The following is a 26,700-nucleotide window of genomic DNA, read 5'->3' as shown; positions in this document are numbered from 1 at the left end:
ATTTATTGATCTTCTTAGTTTCAATTGATTAACTATGTGTAATTTAAACTAGTTTATCTCCTTGTGTTCTTTACCAACTAGACTACAAAATGGGCTCAGGATGCGTCTTCAAATAGTTGTTGAAGACTTTCATAATAATAATTTGTCTACATCAATTCAAATTCTTTGTTTATTGTAAAATTAAATATGCAATTGTAAATAATCATAAACATTTTATATTTCATCATATCTTGTCTTGTTCCACTTCCAGAAATCAAAATTACAATTATTGAGAAGTCCAATACTTGACTTCGCTATTAATTAAGATTGTAATTCATTTATTCATTGTAAACACTGCACGAACCTTACAAAAAAAGTTTAAAACTTCTTCAGAAAGTTGATGATGTGGTTGTTAACCTCTTCAGGTGCTTCTTGGTTGATGAAATGAGCCACACCTTGGAGTACCACAACATCTTCCAACAGTGGCACATCATTCTTGAACCCTCCATTGTGTATGTATTTTTTTGCGCCTGGCATATGATAAACTAAGTCTAGGTCTCCAACTATGAATTTGGTTGGCACCATCACTTTTGCCCAAGACCAGGGTGCAGTCACCTCCCAGTCTCTGCATTTTAAGCCACTTAATGTTAGATCCATAATGTGAACTCAAATTTTAAGTATTACAACACTCCAAAAATGTAGGGTTGTTGGGCTGCAGCTTGGAAAGCTGAGTTTAATTAGCATCTTACCATTAGACAAGGACGCTGACTGCTAAGTAAATAAAGTTGTGTTTCGCTAGTAGTTATTAGATATTAGATTATAGAAGGCCGGGTAACTCACAATTTCATAGCTCGGTAATAGTTCACTCCTCCAGTGAAGCCAGTCTTCTCAAACCGGCTGACAAAATAGTCCAAGTCTTCCTCAGACAACCAAGATGCCGGGGAAGTTGAACCATCTGTATTAGCACTAAAGCCTTTGCCTTTAGGAAAATACAAAGGTCCTGCTCTGCGGAATGCAAAGATGTTTTTGATACATGTTTTGACTCCAATAGGGGCCAACTCAGCTTCAATATCTCCTGGTTCCTACAGCATTACCAAACAACTATCAACTAACAACAGCTAATTTACCAAACAACTTTCTGTTATCAACTAGTCATACCCTCAACTCAATCAGCTAATAGCTATCAGCCATATAATCTAAAGGTACCTGGAATCTGCACATGTAGTAATCATTTCCATAAACGGCCCTAAGGCATTCAACAAGATCCAGATGAGGATGCCTGGGGAGAAAATGAACACTGAGGTTGACCAAAGCCTTCACTTTCTCCGGCCTAAACATGCACAAATACCAAGCTATGATTGCGCCCCAATCATGACCCACAACAAACACTTTGTCCTCCTCAGGAGCGATGGACTGGAGGAGCTCTATGAGGTCACCCACAAGGTGAATCACGGTGAACTTTGAAGGGTCATCGTTGGGTGCGCCGGTGGTGTCGCCGTAGCCGCGGAGGTCCGGCACCACGGCCCGGTAGCCGTGGGCGGCGAGAAAGAGGATCTGGTGGCGCCATGAGTACCAGAGCTCAGGGAAGCCGTGGAGAAAGAGCACCAAGGGGCCTTTCCCCAATTCTGCTACGTGCATGTTTATCCCATTCACGCTCACAATCTTGTGCGTTATCTTCTCCATTTTCTCTGATCTCTATACACTATAGTAGCTCTTTTCAGCAAATTAAAGGTTAAGGCCAGGGGAGACATACATGTAGTTAGCTCTGCCGGATGGATCTGCCGAATGGATATGCGAAAATAAAGTTATGCAAATTTCTTTCTTGGTTAGAGTGATATTTATGGATCTGCCGAATGGATATGCGAAAATAAAAAGAAAATACTATATATATATATATAAACATTTGAGAATAAGTTATAGATAAAATTCTCTAGATGCACAATTTAAAATAAAATTATTGTCAAAAAAATTTAATAATTTTGCGTCTTCTTATATCATATAATATAAGTTTAATAAATTTCACACCTCGTTAGTTGCCTGAAAAAGATTTAAAACTTTATAAAAAATAATTACACACATAGGAGTGCTTGATCTTTTGTCACTCTCATCAAACACAAACCTGAATTTCTAACAAATTCATGAAAATTGATGCAGAGATTTTAAATTGTGTTTAAGTATTTTCTTTATCGATATACAAACTCAATTACAAAGTACTAAATTAATAATGATCAAATAATATTCAACCAACTAACCGAAACTCAAACTTTAAGAAATATAATTCTTCTCCATCAAATTTATTGTTTATTGTAAAATTAAATATGCATATAAATGTAAAACAACAACGAATAATCATAAGCATTATATATCTTGTCTTGTTCAACTTCCAAAAATAAAAATTACAGTCATTGAAAAGTCCAATACTATATCTTGTCTTGTTCATCAGCTTCCAAAAATAAAAATTACAGTCATTGAAAAGTCCTATACTTGACTTTGTTCTTTAGATTGTCATTCACTTATTCAATGTAAACACAAAACTTACAAGAAAGTTTAAAACTTGTTTAAGAAGTTGATGATGTGGTTGTTAACCTCTTCAGGTGTTTCTTGGTTGAGGAAATGAGCCACATCTTGGAGCACCACCACATCTTCCAGCAGTGGCACATCATTCTTGAACCCTCCATTGTGTATGTATTCTTTGGCCCCTGGAATATGATAAACTAAGTCTAGGTCTCCAACTATGAATTTGGTTGGCACCTTCACTTTTGTCTCAGACCAGGGTGCAGTTAGCTCCCAGTCTCTGCATTTTAAGCCACTCAATGTTAGATTTATGTGAATTCAGTTTGTGTATTACAACACCACTCAAAAACGTAATTAGAAAATATATATATATATATAAAATTTAACAGTGATTTGAAAGAAAAAGATAAAAATCTTAAATTTTTATATACTTTTCAAAGAGGCCAAAATGTATTAATGTTTTGTAGCAGTGACCATCCCATGACTCAACAAATGCTCAAAATATGACATCTGGCCTTGGGTCTCAACACAAATATTTAAAAAAAAAAAAAAAAAAAAACCAGGAAAGCTACGTATTATTATAATAACAAGTGACAGAGAAAAAATCTGCCTCCCACACCTCTTGACCATATATCTAGTGAGCAAGATGATCTTGCTAGAGGGTGAGCAAATCTACTGTTTTATGTATATGAAAAACTGTAATTGACATCACAGAACTAATAAGGTATAGCATAAATAACAAGAAAGAGATTAGAGATGGAATGAATATAATTGAAGGGTAACTCACAGTTTCAAAGATCGGTAGCAGTTCAGTCCTCCGGTGAAGCCTGTCTTCTCATACCGGCTGACGAAATAATTCAAGTCTTCCTCCGGCAACCATGGTCCTGGTCTGCGGGATGCAAAGAGTTTTTGGAGACATGTTTTGACTCCAATACGGGCAAACTCGGCTTCAATCTCTCCTGGTTCCTACACGACAAGGTAATTGAAACATGTGCTCTATCTCAGTCCAGCTAAAAGCCTAAGTTGATAGTTGGATTGCAGATTTATGTTTATATATTATTTATGCTAAACAACTGCTGCTTTTACCTGGAATTTGCAGATGTAGTGTTCATTTCCATACATGGCTCTGAAGCTTTCAACAAGGTCCAGATGAGGATGCCTAGGGAAAAAATGGACACTGAGGTTGACCAAGGCCTTCACTTTATCCGGCCTAAACATGCACAAATGCCAAGCTATGATTGCACCCCAATCATGACCCACAACAAACACTTTCTCCTCCTCAGGAGCGATGGACCGGAGGAGCTCTATGAGGTCACCCACGATGTGAAACACGGTGAACTTTGAAGGGTCATCGTTGGGTGCGCCGGTGGTGTCCCCGAACCCGCGGAGGTCCGGCGCGACAGCGCGGTAGCCTTGGGCGGCGAGAAAGAGGATTTGGTGGCGCCAGGAGTACCAGAGCTCAGGGAAGCCGTGGAGGAAGAGCACCAAGGGGCCTTCCCCCAATTCTGCTACGTGCATGTTTATCCCGTTCACGCCCACCGTCTTGTGTGTTATCTTCTCCATTACAGTAGGAGTTCTGCCTAATTTCGTTTCTGAAGTGAACGTTAACTACTCATTAAGGTTTCCTACTGCGGCCGCTATTTCTCTCGTTCTACTGTTTTGGAAAAAAAAATCTCTTTTTAAGTTACGTGTATAATTGTATTGCGGTCCCTCACTCATTTGGCAATTTGCAATAATTTGTGTGTGTGGTGTGTGTGAATGAAAACAACCATGTGAAATTAAAAGTTATGATTGATCTCATATGTTTATCAATAACTCAATGGGTAGCTCAAGTGGCAAGTAAGCTCGATTCCCACAAGTGATGATTCTCCTCGCGCTAGCTCTCATGCCTCAACGGATTAATTATATAACAATAGCGTACTTTTGAGTTTGCAATATTTATAAAATAGACCATTTTTTTTTTTGTAAACCAAAGGAATAATCATATATTAATGAGGAAGTAAATCAGAGATACAAGCAGGAGGGTTAGATAGAATCAAGGATAGACAAAGAATCAGTTGTCCTAGCAAGGGTATGAGCCACATGATTCGCTGAGCTTCGGATATGGCAAACAGAAACGTTTCCAATATTCGTAGCAATATGACGACATTGCTTAACAATAACACCAACATACGACAAATCTAAAGAAGCAAAATTAAAAGTAAGACAAAAGTTTAAGCAAGTTGTTTCAATAATCACATTATTATGACCCGAGCTCTTGAGCCGAGTGAGAGCTTCCTTAACCGCCAGTGTACTTCAACATTATTGCAAAGATCTCTAATAAGATGCATTTCATATTCACACATTACTATTGTGATTGTGTCCATTTCCGTGATAGTAATTGTTCGTTTTGAGAACACCGTAGGTGGGGTATGCGAAAGAGGAGAAGAAAATAACATGGAAAGCCCAAAAAATCCTTGGATTAGACGGTCAACATAATGATGGACTAAAATGGCATAATAAAAAAAGAGTGATTGCAATATAACAAACATAATGATGGACTAAAATGGCATAATAAAAAAAGAGTGATTGCAATATAACAAAAATAAGTATGGTGGACTACAAGTGAAAATACCCTAATAAAAGTAGGAAAAAAAAGAAATTAACTTGGAGCATTATATATCTTGTCTTGTTCAACTTCCAAATATTAAAATCACAGTTATTAAAAAGTCCAATACTTTGACTTTGTTATTTAGAGTATTATTATTCACTTATTCAATGAAAAACACAAAACTTACAAGGAAGTTTAAAACTTGTTTAAGAAGTTGATGATGTGGTTGTTAACTTCTTCAGGTGCTTCTTGGTTGAGGAAATGAGCCACACCTTGGAGTACCACCACATCTTCTAGCAATGGCACATCATTCTTGAACCCTCCACTGTGTATGTATTCTTTTGCGTCTGGAATATGATAAACTAAGTCTAGGTCTCCAACTATGAATTTGGTTGGCACCATCACTTTTGTCTCCGACCAGGGTGCAGTTAGCTCCCAGTCTCTGCATTTTAAACCATTCAATGTTAGATTCATGTGAATTCAGTTTTTGAGTATTACAACACTAGAAAATATAACTAGAAAATATATTTTAAAAAAAAAATTATATACTTTTCAAACAGGCCAAAATGTATTAAGGAAAAATTGTAATTTTTGCCCCTCCATAATATGTCAATTATCAATGTCATCCCTGAATTATTAGTGGGGTAAATGTTGTCCATCAATTTTCAAAAACGGTACATATATTGCCCCTCTCGTGGTGTAAATATTGCACCTTCTTTGGTACGGGAGGGGCAATATATGTACCGTTTTTTAAAATTGAGGGGCAACATTTACACCACTAATAATTCAGGAGTGACATTGATAATTGACATATTATGGAGAGGCAAAAATTACAATTTCCCATGTATTAATGTTTTGTAGCAGAAAATTAAAGCAGTAACCATCCCATGACTCAACAAATGCTTAAAATATGACTCAACATCTGGCCTAGGTTCTCAACACAAATATTTTTTTTTTGAAAACAACCAGGAAAACGAAATATTATTGCAATATCAAGTGAGGAATACAATGAGAAAAATCTGCCTCTCACGCCTCTGGACCATCTAGTGAGCAAGATGCTCTGGCCAGAGAGTGAGCAAACACATTAACTGACATCATAGAACTAATAAGATATAAGCATAAACAAGAAAGAGATTATATTAGAGATGAAACGAATATAATTGAAGGATAACTCACAGTTTCAAAGCTCGGTAGTAGTTCACTCCTCCGGTGAAGCCTGTCTTCTCATACCGGCTGACGAAATAATCCAAGTCTTCCTCAGGCAACCATGCCGGCAGGGCAGTTGAACCATCTGTATTTGCACTAAAGCCTTTACCTTTAGGAAAATACAAAGGTCCTGGTCTGCGGAATGAGTAGATGTTTCCCAGACATGTTTTGACTCCAATATTGGCAAACTCGTCTTCAATCTCTCCTGGTTCCTACATATATACAACTAGGTTACGTTACGTTGTTGATCAAACGTCAAAATTATTAATTTCATGAACTCAGTGTTGAGCATGTAATATATAAACATAAATGTGCAATCCAACTATCAGTTTAGGCTTTTAGTTGAGATGGAACACATGCTTCAATTTGGCATCAGCAAAAAGGTACTGCTGTTATTACCTGGAATCTGCAAACGTAGTGTTCATTTCCATACATGGCCCTGAAGCTTTCAACAAGATCCAGATGAGGATGCCTAGGGAAAAAATGGACACTAAGGTTGACCAAAGCCTTCACTTTATCCGGCCTAAACATGCACAAATGCCAAGCTATGAGTGCACCCCAGTCATGACCCACAACAAACACTTTCTCCTCCTCAGGAGCGATGCACTGGAGGAGCTCTATAAGGTCACCCACAATGTGAAACACGGTGAACTTTGAAGGGTCATCGTTGGGTGCCCCGGTGGTGTCCCCGAACCCGCGGAGGTCCGGGGCCACGGCCCGGTAGCCTCGGGCCGCGAGAAAGAGGATCTGGTGGCGCCACGAGTACCAGAGCTCTGGGAAGCCGTGGAGTAAGAGCACCAAGGGGCCTTTCCCCAATTCTGCTACGTGCATGTTTATCCCATTCACGGCCACCGTCTTGTGTGTTATCTTCTCCATTTTCTCTTCACTGTGTACAGTAGAGGAGCTCTGCCTAATTTCGTTTCTCAAGTGACCGTTAATTAAGGTCTCCTAATGTGGCCGCTATTTCTCCGGTTCTCACTCTTTTGGAAAAAATCTCTTTTTAAGTCACGTGTATTGCTGTGCTGTCACTCTTTGGGAAAAGTCACATACTCACATATACCTGTTGTCCTATTGACTACTGTGGATTGTGGTCCTTAGATTCGTACGTGTTTGGCAATTTGCAATAATTACAATAAATAAATATATATATATATATATATATATATATATATATATATATATCTGTGTGTATGTATGTATTGGTTAAAATGAAAGCAAACATGTAAAAAGTAATGACTGATCTCATCTGTCTATCAAAGTTTACCAATACTTAAGATCTTTAGTAAATAAATACGTGATTAATTATATAACTATAGCACACTCTTAAATTTGTTATAAAATAGACCATACTTATTTTGCTTATTATTTTATAACAATCTTCGTTCGTTGATATATTTAGATGAATAGATCACATTAGTTCTCATTTTCACTCCCGTACCTATTCTAACATGGACTCTATTTGTGGTTGCTATATATATATATATATATATATATTCTTTTTGTGTTTCTTTTTATAAGTCATGGAATCAAGCTGTTTTTTTTTTTGATTTTTAATTGTCTATCATTTTAACTATAATATTATTGTCTATTTTTATTATTGACTTATATGTGCTTTTTAAAATTAATGTAGTAGTGTGCACTATAGCCTCCATAGGTGTGCATTTGTACTGTCAATTGTGCCTAATATTGGTGAAAATAACCACGCTCTTTCTTTAAAAACTTATTTTCTATTAATTGATCATCCTAGATTAATGAATCATATTAGTCAACACTTCTCACATGGAGTGTTGTTCTCGTCTGATCTAACCCTAATTCACACGTCTGTGTATGTGTGTGTAAAATTTTCATTACGTGATATTCTTTTTCAATGTATAAATTAAAAAAAAATAATACATTTAAAACTCTCGTCACGTGTCATATTTTATGTGAGTGAGTAAAAAAAAAAACTATGACTAATTATTTTTATATTTAATCAATTCGAGCTTATTTTGAGTAAAAATTAAAACAAAAAGTCAAAATACATTTAATATTACTTGTATATAAAAGTCATATCTATTACCAAAAATAATAGTAGGCCGGAAAGTTGAAATTAATACATCTTCTCAACCTATTGCGGTATTGCCTAATGCCTTTTGCATTAAATTTGGTATAATTTGAATTTATTAATAAATATAACAACAAATCAAAAATACATAATTTTTTAAGTGTTACAATCTAATTTATAGATAGTATCTACTCAACATGATATGTCATTTGAAAAAGTAACAATGATACCATAAGGTCACAAGGTACTTGACATAATTAAAGTCAAAAAAAAAACCATAATTAAAGTCAATCATAAAGTTTGATTTAAACCAAATGCTATTGTAACTATGCTATTGTAACTAGAACCTCATCATATTTCAATTGTAACTTCAAGTTTTTTTTTTTTTTTTAAATTTTAAAATGCAAAGTGTTATAACTACTAACTACGGCGGTTAACGAACCGAATAATAATTAAAAAAAAAAAGATTGTTTGTGTTCGTTTGTTAAAATTTTTGAAAATCCTCATGTTCGTTTGTTAAGCGTTCATTAGTGTTTGTTAAGGTTCATGAATGCTAACAAACTAACACATATATATATTCATGATCATAATTTAATTTGTTACGTGCATGTTTATCCCATCCACGCAACAATCTAGTGTGTTATCTTCTCCATTTTCTCTTCACTGTGTACAGTAGGAGCCCTGCATGCCTAATTGAGGTCGGCCAATAAGGTCTCCTAATGCGGTCGCTATTTCACCGATGCTCACTCTTTTGAAAAAAGTGTCGTTTTAAGTCACGTGTAAAACTTTATTGTGGTCCCTCACTCTTTGCCCCAGCTGTTTGGGAAAAGTCACATACCTGTCATGGTCCTTAGATTTGTACTTTTTTGGCAATTTGCAATAATTGATGTATCATAATTGAAACCTTTCAAGTTGTTACACTGATTGTTTCGATTTGAATCGAAATGTGGACGGTTCTTATATATAAGTAATAATTTGTTGAAAAAAAATAAATGAAATATTTATTTTAAGGGTAAAAATGTCCATTTAATATATCAAGGAGAAAAATCTCCACTTTTATAATAATTGAGGAGGTTAATTTGGATAAATTAATAATTCAAAAGAAAAAAAAATACTATAAGCATATAATTCAAAAAAAATATCATTTTTCTATAAATAAATAAGTAAAATAGCAAAAGCTACGTGTTATCAGTACCATGCTAATTATGTAGCATTTAAGTTCAAATACACTTTTTGACTTTTTTTTTCTTCTAATATCTGATAAATGAATAATTCAGAAGAAAAAAAATGCTATAAATATAAAATATCATTTTTTCATAAATAAATAAATAAAAATAGCAAAAGCCACGTGTTAATCAGTACCATGCTAATTATGTAGCATTTAAGTTCAAATATCTGTGTGGTAAGAGTCACTACATGCCACTTGATCACAATGCCATTGGCACTTAGTTGACTTTCTCAACTAAGTTCAAATACACTTTCTTCAAAAAAAAAAAAGAAAAAAGGTGCAAATACACTTTTTTAACTTTGTTATTGGTTGGATGTAGTTGTAATTCATTTACAACATAATCCATTTACATTCGAAATTATAGTGTTTGGTTATGAATAGCTTTTCACGAATTGGTTAGTAACTAGTGCAGTGATTGATGCCCCTAAACAACTAACAAGGAGATTCACTTGTTTGCACATCTGATATATATAGTACTAACATATATAATATGATTGGACATGAAGTATCTATCTAAAGGAATAGAAAATGACATATTATACCATTACAATAAAGTCCATACTATTATATCATTAAAGCACCAACATAATTACATAACATGATACTTTTTATAGAAGAAATAAAGGTGATCATCGGTCGAATGTCCGTCAAAGGAGGAATCAGGCTAAGGCCATAATTATTAAGAAACTTGACCCTTGTAAACATACACCTTACAAGATAATTTAGAACTTCTTTATGAAGTTGTAAATGTGGTTGTTAACCTCTTGAGGTGCTTCTTGGTTGATGAAATGAGCCACACCTTCAAGAACAACCACATCTTCCAGCAATGGCACATCATTCTTGAACCCTCCATCGTGTATGTATTCTTTTGCACCTTTAATATGGTAAACCAAGTCCATATCTCCAACTATTAATTTGGTTGGCACCATCACTTTTGCCTCGGACCAAGGTGCAGTCAGCTCCCAATTTCTGCATTTTAAGCCGTTCAATATTAGATCTATTTAATATCACTCACCAACATAAAGAAATAAGAGGACGGGCTCACACGAGCAACTCACTTAATTTCTAAGTGACAGATTATAAACAAAAATAATACAAGACCGAGCTTTAACAATAGTCAAGTTAATGTGATTTACACCTCCATTATTTTTGAGAGGCGAGGAAATTGTGACTCAAATAAGAGAGACTCACAATTTAAGAGCTCGGTAATAGTTCAGCCCTCCAGTGAAGCCTGTCTTCTCAGACCGGCTCACATAATAATCCAAGTCTTGTGCTGACAACCAAGATGGCAGGGCGGTTGAACCATCTGTAATTGCACTAAAGCCTTTACCTTTAGGAAAATAAAATGGTTCTGGTCTCCGGAAAGCAAATAAGTTCTTGAGACATGTCTTTACTTCAACTGCGGCAAACTCTGCTTCAATCTCCCCTGGTTCCTACACCATTATTATTACAATTAAGACCCAATTTCCCCTAATCATTGCTAAGAGTCCTATTAAATGCCAAAAAAAAAAAGTACTCCGTAATTTTTAATAGAGTAACAAAACAATTCAAAATGGTCAACATGTTCCACATCGGGTGAAAGCAATGTATTGTACTGATTAACTATAGATAACATAGACTAATTTACCTGATTTAGTAAGTCAAGAAAAGTGTTTATACCTGGAATCTGTAGATGTAGTGATCATCTCCATAGATGGCCCTGAAGCTTTCAACAAGATCCAGATGAGGATGCCTAGGGAGAAAATGAACACTGAGGTTGACCAAAGCCTTCACTTTATCCGGCCTAAACATGCACAAATGCCAAGCTATGATTGCACCCCAGTCATGACCCACAACAAACACTTTGCCCTCCTCAGGAGCGATGGACCGGAGAAGCTCTATGAGGTCACCCACAATGTGAAACACGGTGAACTTTGAAGGGTCATCGTTGGGTGCGCCGGTGGTGTCGCCGTAGCCGCGGAGGTCCGGGGCCACGGCCCGGTAGCCTTTGGCGGCGAGAAAGAGGATCTGGTGGCGCCATGAGTACCAGAGCTCAGGGAAGCCGTGGAGTAAGAGCACCAAGGGGCCTTGCCCCAATTCTGCAATGTGCATATTTATGCCATTCACGGCCACATTTTTGTGTGCTATCTTCTCCATATCTCTGTTCACTACTTTGTTGGAGCTCTGCCTAGCTAGTTGTGGTTCTGAAATGAAGGCCTCCTATCCTACAATAATGCAGCCCCCGCCCCCACTTTCACACTGTTTGTGAAAAGAATCATCATAGGCTTCTCTCCCCTTTTATGGATAATACTACATGATGAGCTGTGGCTATTTACTTCCAACTTTCACTCATTTTCAGTTTTTCACAAATTCTTGATTTAGACTTTTTTCTCTACAGATATGATGAAAATATATTATCATTGTTTGTCACCTACCTAAAATGTACAATGATGTGGATGGCCTTCACCTACCTATAATGTACTATATATATATTTTTTTTCTGACGAGTGAAACATACATCTATTACACGAGGGTATGGATTCCATAAACTATGTTTATGTGTAATAGCTCGTAGCCTTGTGTGACGGGGTTGACTAAAAAAATACTAACAAAAATCAAATTTGTAATTTTCTAGTATAAAAATCATAGTCCACTTACTTAATTACTCCTTTGAAAGGCGTAAACTATATTTATAATTGGAATGAGGTGAATTGCAAGATGTATCATGCAATAGTGACTTTGTCAATCAAAATCATCCAAGTGGGCCTACTTCCCCCTACCTCTCCATCTTAATATATATATATTTGTTAATTATTACGGAGTATTATTTTTATTATTTAAAATAGGTTATAAAATTATATAGATTTAGAGAATATAATGAGTCAATTTAAAACGTGAGAAGGTATTGTAGAGATACACATAATATTTTTTATTTTATATATTATTTTTTGAGTTTTATACATAACCTACCATGAAAAAACCGGGAACATACCCTTCTAAACAACAAGACCAACATTCATAACTCCAAAATTAAACATAGAGAATATACATATGCCAAAAAAATAAAAGCATTAAAAATCTCAAAAAAACATCACCCGTTCAAATCACAAAAATATACGGTCAAGATCTATTCTAACCTCCTGTTTTTAAAACAAGAATGAATAATTATAAGCATTATATATCCATGTTGTCTTGTTCAACTTCCAAAAATCAAAATTACAGTTATTCAGTTAATATAATGAAAAGTCCAATACTTGACTTTGCTATTAAGATTGTCATTCACTTATTCATTGTAAACACAAAACTTACAACAAAGTTTAAAACTTGTTTAAAAAGTTGATGATGTGGTTGTTAACCTCTTCAGGTGCTTCTTGGTTGAGGAAATGAGCCACACCTTGGAGTACCACAACATCTTCTAGCAATGGCACATCATTCTTGAACCCTCCATTGTGTATGTATTCTTTTGCGCCTGGAATATGATAAACTAAGTCTAGGTCTCCAACTATGAATTTTGTTGGCACCTTCACTTTTGACTCACACCAAGGTGCATGCAGTAAGCTACGTGCATGTTTATACCATTCACGCCCACCGTCTTGTGTGTTATCTTCTCCATTTTCTCTTTCACTGTGTAAGTAGAGGAGCTCTGCCTAATTTCGTTTCTGAAGTGGAGGTTAACTACTAATTAAGGTCTCCTGCGGCCGCTATTTCTCATTTTCTCCCGTTCGCACTCTTTTGGAAAAAATCTCTGCTCAAGTCACGTGTATTGCTGTCCCTCTTTGGGAAACGTCCCAATACCTGGCCTGTTGCCCTGTTGACTACTGTGGTCCTTAGATTTGTACTTATTTGTCAATTTGCAATAATTACTATATAGATATATGTGTTTGTATGTGTGTGTGAGAGAGAGAATTGGTTAAAATAAAAATATCTATGTAAAAAGTGATGATTGGTCACATCTATCTATTAAAGATCATCAATATAGTTAAGAGTTCTAGAAAGTAAACACGTGATGACATGATAATTCTATCTATAACTTTGATCCCCTAACTTATAAAACTTTCTGCTTCTGCCCCTGATCATGTCTACAAACACATTCACCACTAGAATGTATACAATTGAAGACAAGGTGAAAACATGCACTTAATTGCCTAATTATAATGGTTTGAGTTTGAATTACTTGATCATGTCTAAAATTTTAGACTCAAATTAGACTCACTCATTTTTTTTAATGCTTAACGTGACTTGATTAGTTCGCATTGAGCTTGAGTTTGAACTATATATACAGTTAGCAAATTGCACAAGCTAAAAAATTGTAAGCTTGAGCTTGCATTGAGTTTGAATTTTATATAATTCGAATATAATCAAATTTTTCGCTAATTAAACAACTCATAAGCAGATTGACTTGTTTGTTCTATATAGTAACATATATAGAATATGATTGGACATGAAGTATCTATTTAAAGGAATAAAAAATGACATATTATACCATTACAATAAAATCCATACTATTAAATCATTAAACACGAACATGACATGATAATTTTTATAGAAGAAATAAAGGTAATCATAGGTCGAATCTCATTCGGCTAAGACCATAATTGTTAAGAAGTCCCACACTTAACCATAATTGTTAAGAAGTCCCACACTTAACTTCGCTAGCTATTAAGATTATTATTTGTTTATTGTAAAAATACACCTTACAAGATAGTCTAGAACTTCTTTATGAAGTTGTAGATGTGGTTGTTAACCTCTTCAGGTGCTTCTTGGTTGAGGAAATTGTCGGCAAATGGAGTTAGGCAACATCCATGCAGCAGCCAAATTAGGAAGTTGCCAACTTTGAACAAGAATGTTAGGTAGCCAAACTTTGTTGAACAAAATATTTATTGTTTGGTCCTTACATTTTAGGCTAATTACAAAATGACCCCAAATCTACAACTATAAATAGGGAGGTCATTTGTCATTCTAGTCATCCCAAATCATTCTATTCTTCCCTCATATACTAGAGATATTAGAGAGTTTGTTGAGTGTATTTCTCCTTCCTAGCAAGAGAGAATTATCCTTGTTTTCTCATTGTTAGTTAGAGAGTGGTTGTAACTCCTATTTTCTCATAGTGGAATTCTTCTACCCTTGCCCGTGGTTTTTACCATAATTTGTTTAGGGGTTTTCCAAGTAAAATCTGTGCCTCATTTATTTTTCTTTCTCAAATTATTGTTGCAATCTGATCTATCCCACTTCCGCGGGCGCAACAATTGGTATCAGAGCCTTCAGATATATTGTTCAGAATTTGTTTCAAGAACAATATGGCAGCGAAATTTGAGATTGAAAAATTCAATGGGAAAAATTTCTCATTGTGGAAATTGAAGGTGAAGGCTATCCTGAGGAAAGACAACTGTCTAGCGGCTATCAGTGAAAGGCCGGTGGATTTTACTGATGACAAAAAATGGAGCGAGATGAACGAGGATGCTATGGCAGATCTATACCTATCAATAGCAGATGGAGTATTGTCAAGCATCGAGGAGAAGAAGACGGCCAAGGAGATTTGGGATCACCTCAACCGGTTGTACGAGGCCAAGTCACTGCACAACAAAATTTTCCTTAAGAGGAAATTATATACTCTTCGTATGTCAGAATCTACTTCAGTGACGGAACACTTAAATACGCTGAATACTCTATTTTCCCAGCTTACATCTCTAAGCTGTAAAATAGAGCCACAGGAGCGTGCGGAATTTCTACTTCAGAGTCTACCTGATTCGTATGATCAGCTCATCATCAACTTAACAAACAACATCCTTACAGACTATCTAGTCTTCGATGATGTTGCAGATGCGGTTCTTGAAGAAGAAAGTCGGCGCAAGAACAAGGAGGACAGACAAGTCAATCTGCAACAGGCAGAGGCGTTAACGGTGATGAGAGGAAGGTCAACAGAACGTGGCCAAAGCAGTGGTCGTGGTAGATCAAAATCAAGTAAGAAGAATTTAAAGTGTTACAACTGTGGAAAGAAAGGTCACCTGAAGAAAGATTGTTGGAATTTAGCTCAAAATTCCAATCCTCAAGGAAATGTTGCAAGTACCTCAGATGATGGAAGTACTCTCTGTTGTGAAGCATCAATAGCCAGGGAAGGCAGAAAAAGGTTCGCGGATATATGGCTTATAGACTCGGGAGCCACATATCACATGACCTCAAGGAAAGAATGGTTCCATCATTATGAACCAATCTCAGGAGGATCTGTGTACAACTGCGACGATCATGCCTTGGAGATTATCGGCATTGGAACCATCAAGCTGAAGATGTACGATGGAACAGTCCAAACTGTTCAGGATGTGCGGCACGTGAAGGGCTTGAAGAAAAATCTATTATCCTATGAAATATTGGATAATAGTGCAACCAAGATTGAAACACAGAAAGGAGTCATGAAGATTTTCCAAGGAGCGCTTGTGGTGATGAAAGGGGAGAAGATAGCTGCAAATCTATACATGCTGAAGGGAGAGACTTTGCAAGAAGCAGAGGCATCGGTTGCCGCATGTAGTCCAGACTCTACGCTGCTATGGCATCAGAAACTTGGGAACATGTCAGAACAAGGAATGAAGATTCTTGTGGAGCAAAAGCTACTTCCGGGGTTAACAAAGGTATCACTTCCTTTGTGTGAGCATTGTATAACAAGTAAGCAACATCGTCTTAAATTCAGCACATCAAATTCTAGAGGCAAGGCTGTTCTAGAATTGGTTCACTCTGATGTGTGGCAAGCACCGGTTCCATCCTTAGGAGGGGCAAAGTATTTTGTCTCATTCATCGACGATTACTCTAGGAGATGCTGGGTGTACCCTATCAAGAGAAAGTCAGATGTGTTTGCGACTTTCAAAGCCTTCAAAGCACGGGTGGAACTTGACTCTGGGAAGAAGATCAAGTGTTTCAGGACAGATAATGGAGGGGAATATACAAGTGAGGAATTTGATGACTTCTGCAAGAAGGAAGGCATCAAAAGGCAGTTCACGGTGGCATACACTCCTCAACAAAATGGAGTGGCAGAGCGGATGAACAGAACCTTGCTGGAAAGGACAAGAGCAATGTTGAGGGCTGCGGGCTTAGAAAAATCATTCTGGGCAGAAGCAGTCAATACCGCCTGTTATTTGGTGAATCGAGCTCCATCAACTGCAATCGAGCTGAAGACACCAATGGAGATGTGGACTGGTAAACCTGTTGATTATTCAAACCTCCATATATTTGGAAGCATTGTGTATGCAATGTACAATGCCCAGGAAATTACAAAGTTGGATCCGAAGTCCAGGAAATGTAGATTCTTGGGGTATGCTGATGGAGTAAAGGGGTATCGCTTGTGGGATCCCACTGCCCACAAAGTTGTCATCAGCAGGGATGTTATCTTTGTAGAGGACAAGCTACAAAGAGGAGAAGTTGATGATAGCACGGAAAAGGAGAAGCCAGAAACTACTCAGATACAGGTAGAGGAGGAATTTGAACAAGATTCTTCTGAAGCAGAACCGGCGCACGAGGAACCAGAACCAGAACGCTCTAGAGCTCCAACAACTCGTCAATCAGACCGTGAAAGAAGACGTCCCACTTGGCACTCAGATTATGTTATGGAAGGGAATGTTGCATACTGCCTTCTAACAGAGGATGGTGAGCCATCAACCTTTCAGGAGGCGATAAACAGCTCAGATGTTTCTCAATGGACGGCAGCAATGCAGGAAGAAATAGAAGCTCTCCATAAAAATAATACATGGGAACTTGTGCCACTACCACAAGGAAGGAAGCCAATTGGTAACAAATGGGTCTTCAAAATCAAAAGGAATGGTGACGATCAAGTGGAGCGGTATCGTGCAAGACTGGTGGTGAAGGGATATGCTCAGAAAGAAGGTATTGATTTCAATGAAATATTTTCACCTGTGGTTCGACTAACAACAGTTCGTGTAGTTTTGGCGATGTGTGCTACATTCAACTTACATCTAGAGCAGCTAGATGTGAAAACGGCTTTTCTTCATGGAGATCATGAAGAAGAGATATATATGCTCCAGCCTGAAGGATTTGAAGACAAAGAGAATCAGAACTTGGTTTGCAGGTTGAACAAATCTCTGTACGGTTTAAAGCAGGCGCCAAGGTGTTGGTATAAGAGATTTGATTCCTTCATCATGTGCCTTAGATACAACAGACTGAATGCAGACCCTTGTGCATATTTCAAGAGGTTTGGAAAAGATAACTTTGTTATATTGCTGTTGTATGTAGATGACATGTTGGTCGCAGGCCCCAACAAAGATCACATTGATGAATTGAAGGCACAACTGGCTAGGGAATTCGAAATGAAGGACTTGGAACCAGCAAACAAGATTCTAGGGATGCAAATTCACCGAGACAGAGGTAATAGGAAGATTTGGCTTTCTCAAAAGAATTATTTAAAGAAAATCTTGTCACGTTTCAGCATGCAAGATTGTAAGCCAATTTCTACCCCTCTTCCTATTAATCTCAAAGTATCCTCAAGTATGAGTCCTAGCAATGAAGAAGGGAGGATGGAGATGTCTCGAGTACTGTATGCATCAGCGGTGGGGAGTCTAATGTTCGCTATGATATGTACAAGACCAGACATTGCGCAAGCAGTGGGAGTAGTTAGTCGGTACATGGCGAATCCAGGCAGAGAGCATTGGAACTGTGTAAAGAGGATCCTAAGATACATCAAGGGGACCTCAGATGTTGCATTATGTTATGGAGGATCAGACTTTATTATCAACGGGTATGTGGATTCTGACTATGCAGGGGATTTGGATAAAAGTAAATCTACGACAGGATATGTGTTCAAAGTTGCTGGTGGAGCTGTAAGCTGGGTTTCAAAACTGCAAGCAATTGTGGCTACGTCAACAACAGAAGCAGAATACGTAGCAGCTACACAAGCCAGCAAAGAAGCAATTTGGTTGAAAATGCTATTGGAGGAGCTCGGGCACAAACAAGAGTTTGTCTCTTTGTTTTGTGACAGTCAGAGTGCCTTGCATCTAGCAAGGAATCCTGCATTTCATTCAAGGACGAAACACATACGAGTGCAATACCATTTCATCCGAGAGAAGGTGGAAGAAGGGACAATAGATTTGCAGAAAATCTATACCACGGACAACGTAGCAGATTTCCTAACAAAGGTAATCAATGTTGATAAGTTTACTTGGTGTCGATCTTCCTGTGGCCTGATAGAGACGTAAGCGACATGGAAAGTGCAAGGTAGAAAGAATGGTGTGAAGATATGATTGTTACAATCTGATCTTCAAGTGGGAGATTGTCGACAAATGGAGTTAGGCAACATCCATGCAGCAGCCAAATTAGGAAGTTGCCAACTTTGAACAAGAATGTTAGGTAGCCAAACTTTGTTGAACAAAATATTTATTGTTTGGTCCTTACATTTTAGGCTAATTACAAAATGACCCCAAATCTACAACTATAAATAGGGAGGTCATTTGTCATTCTAGTCATCCCAAATCATTCTATTCTTCCCTCATATACTAGAGATATTAGAGAGTTTGTTGAGTGTATTTCTCCTTCCTAGCAAGAGAGAATTATCCTTGTTTTCTCATTGTTAGTTAGAGAGTGGTTGTAACTCCTATTTTCTCATAGTGGAATTCTTCTACCCTTGCCCGTGGTTTTTACCCTAATTTGTTTAGGGGTTTTCCAAGTAAAATCTGTGCCTCATTTATTTTTCTTTCTCAAATTATTGTTGTAATCTGATCTATCCCACTTCCGCGGGCGCAACAGAAATGAGCCACGCCTTCAAGTACCACCACATCTACCAGCAGTGGAACATCATTCTTGAACCCTCCATTGTGTATGTATTCTTTTGCACCTAGAAGATGATAAATTAAGTCTTGCTCTCCAACTATAAATTTGGTTGGCACCATGACTTTGGCTCCAGACCAAGGTGCAGTCAGCTCCCAATCTCTGCATATTAAGCCACTCAATATTAGATCTATTTAATACCACTTACTGCCGCAAACTCTGCTTCAACCTCCCCTGCTTCCTACACCATTATTACAATTAAGACCCAATTTCCTGCAAAAAACCTTGTGGTCTGATGGCCCCTAGTTTACACTCCTACAATAAGCATGCCTGCATTGAGACTTGAACTTACCCCTTCCATATAGGAGTGCAATCTGGTGTTACTAGACCACAAGGTCTTGACACATCTTAGTCACTCAAGAAATTAAAAGTGTTTATACCTGGAATCTGGAGATGTAGAAATCATTTCCATAGATGGTCCTAAAGCTTTGAACATGGTTGAGATGAGGATGCCTAGGGAGAAAATGAACACTGAGGTTGACCAAAGCCTTCACTTTATCCGGCCTAAACATGCACAAATGCCAAGCTATGAGTGCACCCCAGTCATGACCCATAACAAACACTTTCTCCTCCTCAGGAGCGATGGACCGGAGAAGCTCTATGAGGTCACCCACGATGTGAAACACGGTGAACTTTGAAGGGTCATCGTTGGGTGCCCCGGTGGTGTCCCCGAACTCGTGAAGGTCCGGGGCCACGGCCCGGTAGCCTTGGGCGGCGAGAAAGAGGATCTGGTGGCGCCACGAGTACCAGAGCTCAGGGAAGCCGTGGATTAAGAGGACCAAAGGGCCCTCCCCCAATTCTGCAATGTGCATATTTATGCCATTCACGCCCACCGTCTTGTGCGCTATCTTCTCCATATCTCTCTTCAGCTCTGCCTAGTTGATGCGCTTCTAAAACTCGTTTCTTTCTAAAATTCATCCGGTTAGGCATTCCATATATAGTAATATGACTTGTTATTACAGTCTAAACTAATTCATCCAATAAAAAAGTGGCATGTGACGAGTCACCGGCCTATTGTACAATGATGTGACCCTTCACCTAACTAAACTGAACTTTTTGTTTGTGACGAGTGAAACCCACTTTTATTACACGAAGATATGCATTCGATAAACTCTACTCATGTATTATAGCTCGTAACTTTGTGTGACAGGCTTGAATAAAAGAATATTAGCAAAAATTAAATTTATAATTTTCTGGTATGAAAATCATACTCCAACTACTTAATCACACCTTTCAAAATAGCTTAAATTATGTTTATAGTTGTAATTGGGTGAATTGCAAGATGTGTCATGTAGTATTGACTGTCAATTGATTTAAAAATTGAGAAAGTATTATAGAGATAAGCATAGTAGTTTTAATTTTTACTCTGTCTACCTGTCATATTTTGGTTCAACCTAAATTAAAAAAAAAATCATTATTTTATTATTTTATTTAGAGTTAATATCACAAATGATCCTCTGACTATTAGGCTAGTACTCCTTTTGGTCATTGATTTTCAATTCGACCACAAATGCTTCTCTGACTTTTATTTTTGACTACAAATAGTCCTTCATTAAAATTTCTGTTAAATAAGTGTTAAATCTAGGGGTATTATCGTCAAATTGATATATATAATGGTCATAAAATAAAAATGTTTAGAATTTTTCACCAACAAGCATAATTGAAACAATTAACAAATATGAATACTCCTAAGAAAAGACAATTTACTTTATTCTCGTAATTATGCGTACAAAATAAAGATTTAATATTAGAGCTATTTGTTTTTAATTTAACCAACAACAAATTACGAACATTAATCATGAGTTTTTATTTAATTTGTTCATTTACGTGATTTGTCATACCTATTTTGTTTTTATATTTATTAACTTAATGTTTATTAACGTTTGAAATTAATTATATTGTCATATAATTCTAAAAAAGAAGTAATCATAATAATATTAATCAATTTGATAAAATTACCTCTAGATTTAACACCTATTTAACAGAAATTTTAACAGAAGACTATTTGTGGTAAAAAATGAAAGTCAGATGACCATTTATGGTCGAATTGAAAGTCAAGGACTAAAAAGAGTATTAGCCCAATAGTCAGAGGACCATTTGTGGTATTAACTCTTTTATTTATCTTCTATCGAAAAAATCGCGAGATATCATTTTCCATAAACAGCCTTATTGTAAAGTAATGTGGCCTTCCGTGTCCCTATTGTAAAATATTGTGGACTTGTGGTCCCTAGTCTCCTACCATTTTTGGGTTTTTTTTTTTTTTTGGAAACTACCATTTTTGGTTATTTGCAATAATTGGGTTGCTTTTTTCTTCATACTAAACAAAAAGGATAAATGTATTTTTAGAAAGTAACATTATGATCACGTGTTATCATTTTGTTTAGAAAAAAATGAAAAAGAAAGGAATAGAAATTATGTGTACTTTTTGTTTAATGAATCAATTACCGGCCAATGATCTTGTAGTCTAATAATACCCAATTACACCTCATGTGAAAGAGAGTGGGTTTGAACCTCAGTAGAGGCACTACTGTCTTTTTGTGCTTGGGTATTTATTAGGAATAGAAGATACTCCATTTTACCTAATATATAAATTTTATATAGTAATATTAAAATTAATAGTATAAAAAATTAAGTTCAAAATAACTTCAGTCAAGTTTCATCAATCAAACCACAAGGTACATGACTTGACTAGCTATATTAAGTTTATTATTGGTGGTAAACACAGACCTGATTATAGAGACGCCTATCTAGAACTTCTTTATGAAGTTGTAAATGTGGTTGTTAACCTCTTGATGTGCTTCTTGGTTGATGAAATGAGCCACACCTTCAAGAACCACCACATCTTCCAGCAATGGCACATCATTCTTGAACCCTCCATCATGTATGTATTCTTTTGCACCTTTAATATGGTAAACCAAGTCCAGGTCTCCAACTATGAATTTGGTTGGCACCATCACTTTTGCCTCGGACCAAGATGCAGTCAGCTCCCAATCTCTGCATTTTATGCCGCTCAATAATCACTTACAATTCACATGCCATCAAATATGGATCTGTTTAATAAATGGTTGTTAGCTGATAGCTGTTAGTTGATTGGGTTAGATGGTATAAATAGTTTATAAAATTAGCTATAGTAGAAAGGTGTTTAGTAAATTAACTGTTAGTTGTTTGGTCATTTTCTCAAAAAGTTAATTAAAAAAGTTACTTTGAGCAACCGCCTTTTGAATTTTAGCATTTTGGAGTTACAAAAAGTTGATTAACTAAACATTTTTAACCAAATCAAATAGTCAAAATTGGCTTATAAGCTAACTATTTTATCAAATAGGGTGATGATAAAAAATCAAGATCCAAGAAATAAATATATAGGGGAGATAAGAGTAGTGAGGACTCACAAATTCAAAGCTCGGTAGTAGTTCACTCCTCCGGTGAAGCCTGTCTTCTCATATCGGCTGACGAAATAATCCAAGTCTTTCTCCGGCAACCATGCCGGCAGGGCAGTTGAACCATCTGTATTCGCACTGAAGCCTTCACCTTTAGGAAAATACAATGGTCGTGGTTTGCGGTATGTAAAAAAGTCTCTGAGGCATGTCTTCACTCCAAGAGGAGCAAACTCTGCTTCAATCTCCCCTGGTACCTACATCATTATATTTCAAAACAGTTATTTTGAGACAACTCCAGTCAAGTTGATCTGGCCCAAGTAACTATAAATTTAACTCCCAATAAGAACAGTCTATTGGCCTTATTCTTGTGATCCTTTATAGATTAATGTCGCGGACTGTTTTCCGTGAAAGTGTTAGACTCAATGAATGAACAAACCACTGGTTAGCTTGCTTTACGGAAGCGTCAATAGCTTTAAGGGAGTTATGCCTTAGATGCTAAGGTCTAGCCGAGTTAGGCACGACGAACCAGATTAAATTTGAAGAGCTTGTGGCTAGTTTAGGACTTGACTATGAAGGGACCGATGCGATTCAAGGGGCACAACTGGTCGGGAGCTATTGCTGCTCCCCAGATGAGCATATGGCAAGACCAAATCAAATTGGCACGTATGAGGCTAAGGTCTGGTTCACGGGGTATGAGGGTCCCGGGACACTGCATAGGCGTTGTGTGCTGCGCCAAACTCTATGCCAATGACACTAAGGTCAGAAAGTAAGATTTATCTAGTGTACCGTCTAGCAGTGACTTTGAGTTTTCCGTCACACACAAATATTAAAAAAAAAAACTTATTTTTCATAAAAAATGTCTTGAATTAATTTACTAGAGTAGCAAAAGCTGCAAAACTATCCAGTGTTCATACCTGGAATCTGACGACGTAGTGATCATCTCCATACATGTCCCTCATGATTTCAACAAGGTCTTGCTGAGGATCCCTACGGAGAAAATGAACACTAAGGTTGACCAAAGCCTTCACTTTATCCGGCCTAAACAGGCACAAATGCCAAGCTATGATTGCACCCCAGTCATGACCCACAACAAACACTTTGTCCTCCCCAGGAGCGATGGACTGGAGAAGCTCTATGAGGTCACCCACAACGTGAAAGACAGTAAATTTCGAAGAGTCATTGTTGGGCGCGCCGGTGGTTTCACCGTAGCCACGAAGGTCCGGCGCCACGGCCCGGTAACCGTGGTCGGCGAGAAAGAGGATCTGGTGGCGCCATGAGAACCAGAGCTCAGGGAAGCCATGGAGGAAGAGCACCAAGGGGCCTTCCCCCAATTCTGCAATGTGCATTTTTATCCCATTAACGCCCACCGTCTTGTGTGTTATCTTCTCCATTTTCTCTTCTCTCTGTGCTAGCTAGATCTGCCTGGTTTTGTTTTTGAACTGAATGCGGATATGATGTTAATTGCATTGGCTCATCTTTATAGTCAATAATTAATCTTATTTTGCTTGTAAATTGTTACAACTGTGTCTAAATTAATCTTTATTTGGTTAATTATGTATTACTCTGTATTTGCTATATTTGGTTAATTAGGTATACTTCTTTGTCATTTAACAGAATCGATTGATTTTTGAAAATTTTGAATGAAATGGGAGCCCATAGAATGGAGTTGGACAAAACATCTTTTTCAAAGCCAAATACTACGTGGTGCTCTCGATTAGGTCTGTATATTTCATCAATCCAAAACTCTCAGATTACAAGTGGGAAATATATATACTATATAGAGGTACAATAAGACTAGAAGTAATATCTATATAAAGAGTTCTAACACTCCCCCTCAAGTCCAGGGAGACGCAGCGATCTGTAGCTTGCCACGCAAAAAAACAAAACGAGGTGCAACCAACGGTTTGGTAAAGATGTATGGAGATGATTTTTGGTCGAGATGAAGTTGACATGAAGCTCCCCTGCTGCAACCTTGTCACGAACAAAATGTAACCCTTAGAACGCATTGGGTACAGATGAACATGTTGAATAACGACCGTTCCTTAGCACAACAAATTTTTCTCGACAGCTTTTCCTGTGGACCATGAATGTAAGGTACATTTTTAGTATACTAAAAATACATTACTTGTATACTGAACATATATTATTTGATGGTATATAAACTAATATACTTTCAGTACTCAAGTAATGCATTGTCTATTAATACAATGTACATTTTTAATATACTAAAAGTATATTATTTGTGTAATGAATGTACATATATTATTTGATAAGACACAAAATAATGTACATTTAATACTCAAATAATATATTTTTAAAAATAATACGGAGTATTTTTTTAATTTGTTGTCCACATAACTGTGTGGACCATAATCCATAGAATAATGACTCATTTTTTTCCCAATTAACAATATCTACCTAATTTTCTTTTACTCTATTTATATACCGAAAAATGTTGTGTATTCTCATTTCTATTCTCAAATTTTACTCTTATATATAAAACTTTAATGTAGACACTTATATTGGGACTTACATGAAAAAATAAATAAATAAATAAATGACTTACCAAGATCCGTTATATAAGAAGTAAAATTGAAAGAGTAGAATTTAAAAATACATTTAGTAGAACTCTTATATAACATGTTTTGATTCGTTGAAAAAAAAAATTATAGTTTTATTAAAAGTTCATATATCATTTTCTTTGGCAATAATTGCATTTATGTTTTCTGTGCAAAAGTCTTACAAGAGCCGTGCCCGTGTGTGGTACCAATGAAAAGATTAGATGCCAATTTATATCATGAACCATAATTCATATAGCATTATAAATTATGATCAAAATTAATGGATACAAAATTTCATAACATAAGACACAAAAAATTACAACATAAAATACATACATATGTTATATATTTACATATTTTTCAAATCTAATTTAGGGACATAATTTGTATTCGTAGACACAGAAATTTACATCAAGATACAGAAATTTATACCATAAGATACAATTACTAATTTGTTTCAAGCACAGAATTCATATTCTTAAAGTACATAATTTCATACTAAAAAACATAAAAACTCACAACATAAAATATACACATATACACTAAGATTTACCGTGCACTATAAACCATGATTATAGTATAAGGATTGCTAATGGGAGTAATGGTTGATGCCATTTGAATTACATTTTGATATAATTAGGCATTATCAATAAATATAAAATATAATTATTAAAATCAAGCGTAAAACTTGACTCAAACCATAGCCCAATGTGAAACATGGCGAATGTCATGCGTACATACTATAATGGAAAATGGAGAAAAATGAAAATGGAAAAAAAAAAAAAAGTTATTGCTTGTGATTCATGATCAATACCTATAATATTACTCGTGATGAGGATTCTTAAGGAGAAAAGTCAATATGTGATACTTGTTATAAATAATATTATTGTGTAACGATCGTATTTATGTCTTTATTATTACTTTTTTGTTACGATTGTAATTATATATATCCAAATATATTATGTACTGAAATTTTAGAGAATGTTGGAATAAAATATCTATAATTACACTTTGTCCTATTTATTTGTCTCTCTCGTTAACCATACTATAATCCTTTTCACCGAAGAATGATACAGGCTAAAAGAAAATAATTGCAACAATACCAACGAAAAGATTAGGTGGACAAATTTTAAATCATTAAAAATCTTCTCAAGCCTATTACCTAATGCCATGTGTGTTACATTTAGATAGAATTTGGCTCTATTAATAAATAAATATAATACTTATACTAGCAAATCTAATACTAAATCAATAACAAAATGTTTATTACATATATGAGAAAATGTAATATTTAGAAGAAAAATGTAATAATTTTATATTTTAATGTAAAAGTATTATATTTTTCATTAAAAGTATTCAGTTTTCCTTTATAAGTACAATATTAATTATAAGGGAAAATA

At 36.2% G+C, this 26,700-nt stretch overlaps 4 protein-coding genes and 1 pseudogene across 5 annotated transcripts; all 5 read right to left on the bottom strand.

Moving 5' to 3' along the window:
* Positions 1-199: 199 nt before the first annotated feature.
* On the bottom strand, positions 200-4,208 carry LOC116001446 (annotated as a pseudogene).
* Positions 4,209-5,191: 983 nt separating this feature from the next.
* On the bottom strand, positions 5,192-7,288 carry LOC116002912 (epoxide hydrolase A-like). Its single transcript, XM_031243095.1, has 3 exons — positions 6,689-7,288; positions 6,260-6,501; positions 5,192-5,525 (listed from the first exon to the last, which is right to left on the bottom strand). The coding sequence occupies exons 1-3, from the start codon at positions 7,163-7,165 to the stop codon at positions 5,279-5,281; spliced, it is 966 nt and encodes a 321-aa protein (XP_031098955.1). The 5' UTR covers positions 7,166-7,288; the 3' UTR covers positions 5,192-5,278.
* Positions 7,289-10,105: 2,817 nt separating this feature from the next.
* On the bottom strand, positions 10,106-11,850 carry LOC116002699 (epoxide hydrolase A-like). The gene is made up of 3 exons (XM_031242865.1): positions 11,221-11,850; positions 10,753-10,994; positions 10,106-10,530 (listed from the first exon to the last, which is right to left on the bottom strand). The coding sequence occupies exons 1-3, from the start codon at positions 11,695-11,697 to the stop codon at positions 10,284-10,286; spliced, it is 966 nt and encodes a 321-aa protein (XP_031098725.1). The 5' UTR covers positions 11,698-11,850; the 3' UTR covers positions 10,106-10,283.
* A 2,313-nt stretch (positions 11,851-14,163) lies between these two features.
* LOC116001445 (epoxide hydrolase A-like) lies at positions 14,164-20,742 on the bottom strand. The gene is made up of 4 exons (XM_031241323.1): positions 19,743-20,742; positions 19,500-19,543; positions 19,286-19,464; positions 14,164-14,314 (listed from the first exon to the last, which is right to left on the bottom strand). The coding sequence occupies exons 1-4, from the start codon at positions 20,217-20,219 to the stop codon at positions 14,247-14,249; spliced, it is 768 nt and encodes a 255-aa protein (XP_031097183.1). The 5' UTR covers positions 20,220-20,742; the 3' UTR covers positions 14,164-14,246.
* Positions 20,743-21,947: 1,205 nt separating this feature from the next.
* Positions 21,948-24,208, bottom strand: LOC116003042 (epoxide hydrolase A-like). 2 transcript variants are annotated; one of them, XM_031243227.1, is made up of 3 exons: positions 23,654-24,207; positions 22,752-22,993; positions 21,948-22,356 (listed from the first exon to the last, which is right to left on the bottom strand). In XM_031243227.1, exons 1-3 carry the CDS (start codon positions 24,128-24,130, stop codon positions 22,110-22,112), a joined length of 966 nt encoding a protein of 321 aa, XP_031099087.1. In that variant the 5' UTR covers positions 24,131-24,207; the 3' UTR covers positions 21,948-22,109. The 2 variants fall into 2 exon arrangements, with proteins under 2 accessions (XP_031099087.1, XP_031099088.1); XM_031243228.1 differs by having other exon boundaries at positions 22,276-22,412; positions 23,654-24,208.
* Positions 24,209-26,700: the final 2,492 nt, after the last annotated feature.

This window comes from Ipomoea triloba, chromosome 13, assembly GCF_003576645.1.
Source record: "Ipomoea triloba cultivar NCNSP0323 chromosome 13, ASM357664v1".
Lineage (NCBI taxonomy): Eukaryota > Viridiplantae > Streptophyta > Magnoliopsida > Solanales > Convolvulaceae > Ipomoea > Ipomoea triloba.
Note: the sequence above shows the minus strand (reverse complement) of the source record. Positions and strands in the feature narration are given on the sequence as shown.

What these genes read in the sequence shown, in the direction of transcription:
- LOC116002912 (XM_031243095.1), bottom strand. Translation starts at nt 7,165, where the DNA reads ATGGAGAAGATAACACACAAGACGGTGGCCGTGAATGGGATAAACATG. An exon ending in ACTACGTTTGCAGATTCCAG is followed by an intron (nt 6,502 to 6,688) that starts GTAATAACAGCA and finishes GTATATATGTAG; the next exon opens with GAACCAGGAGAGATTGAAGA. An exon ending in TACTACCGAGCTTTGAAACT is followed by an intron (nt 5,526 to 6,259) that starts GTGAGTTATCCT and finishes TTTAAAATGCAG; the next exon opens with AGACTGGGAGCTAACTGCAC.
- LOC116002699 (XM_031242865.1), bottom strand. Translation starts at nt 11,697, where the DNA reads ATGGAGAAGATAGCACACAAAAATGTGGCCGTGAATGGCATAAATATG. An exon ending in ACTACATCTACAGATTCCAG is followed by an intron (nt 10,995 to 11,220) that starts GTATAAACACTT and finishes ATAATGGTGTAG; the next exon opens with GAACCAGGGGAGATTGAAGC. An exon ending in TATTACCGAGCTCTTAAATT is followed by an intron (nt 10,531 to 10,752) that starts GTGAGTCTCTCT and finishes CTTAAAATGCAG; the next exon opens with AAATTGGGAGCTGACTGCAC.
- LOC116001445 (XM_031241323.1), bottom strand. Translation starts at nt 20,219, where the DNA reads ATGGAGAAGATAGCGCACAAGACGGTGGGCGTGAATGGCATAAATATG. An exon ending in TTTGCGGCAGTAAGTGGTAT is followed by an intron (nt 19,465 to 19,499) that starts TAAATAGATCTA and finishes CTTAATATGCAG; the next exon opens with AGATTGGGAGCTGACTGCAC. An exon ending in GGTACTTGAAGGCGTGGCTC is followed by an intron (nt 14,315 to 19,285) that starts ATTTCTGTTGCG and finishes CATTTGCCGACA; the next exon opens with ATTTCCTCAACCAAGAAGCA.
- LOC116003042 (XM_031243227.1), bottom strand. Translation starts at nt 24,130, where the DNA reads ATGGAGAAGATAACACACAAGACGGTGGGCGTTAATGGGATAAAAATG. An exon ending in ACTACGTCGTCAGATTCCAG is followed by an intron (nt 22,994 to 23,653) that starts GTATGAACACTG and finishes ATAATGATGTAG; the next exon opens with GTACCAGGGGAGATTGAAGC. An exon ending in TACTACCGAGCTTTGAATTT is followed by an intron (nt 22,357 to 22,751) that starts GTGAGTCCTCAC and finishes CATAAAATGCAG; the next exon opens with AGATTGGGAGCTGACTGCAT.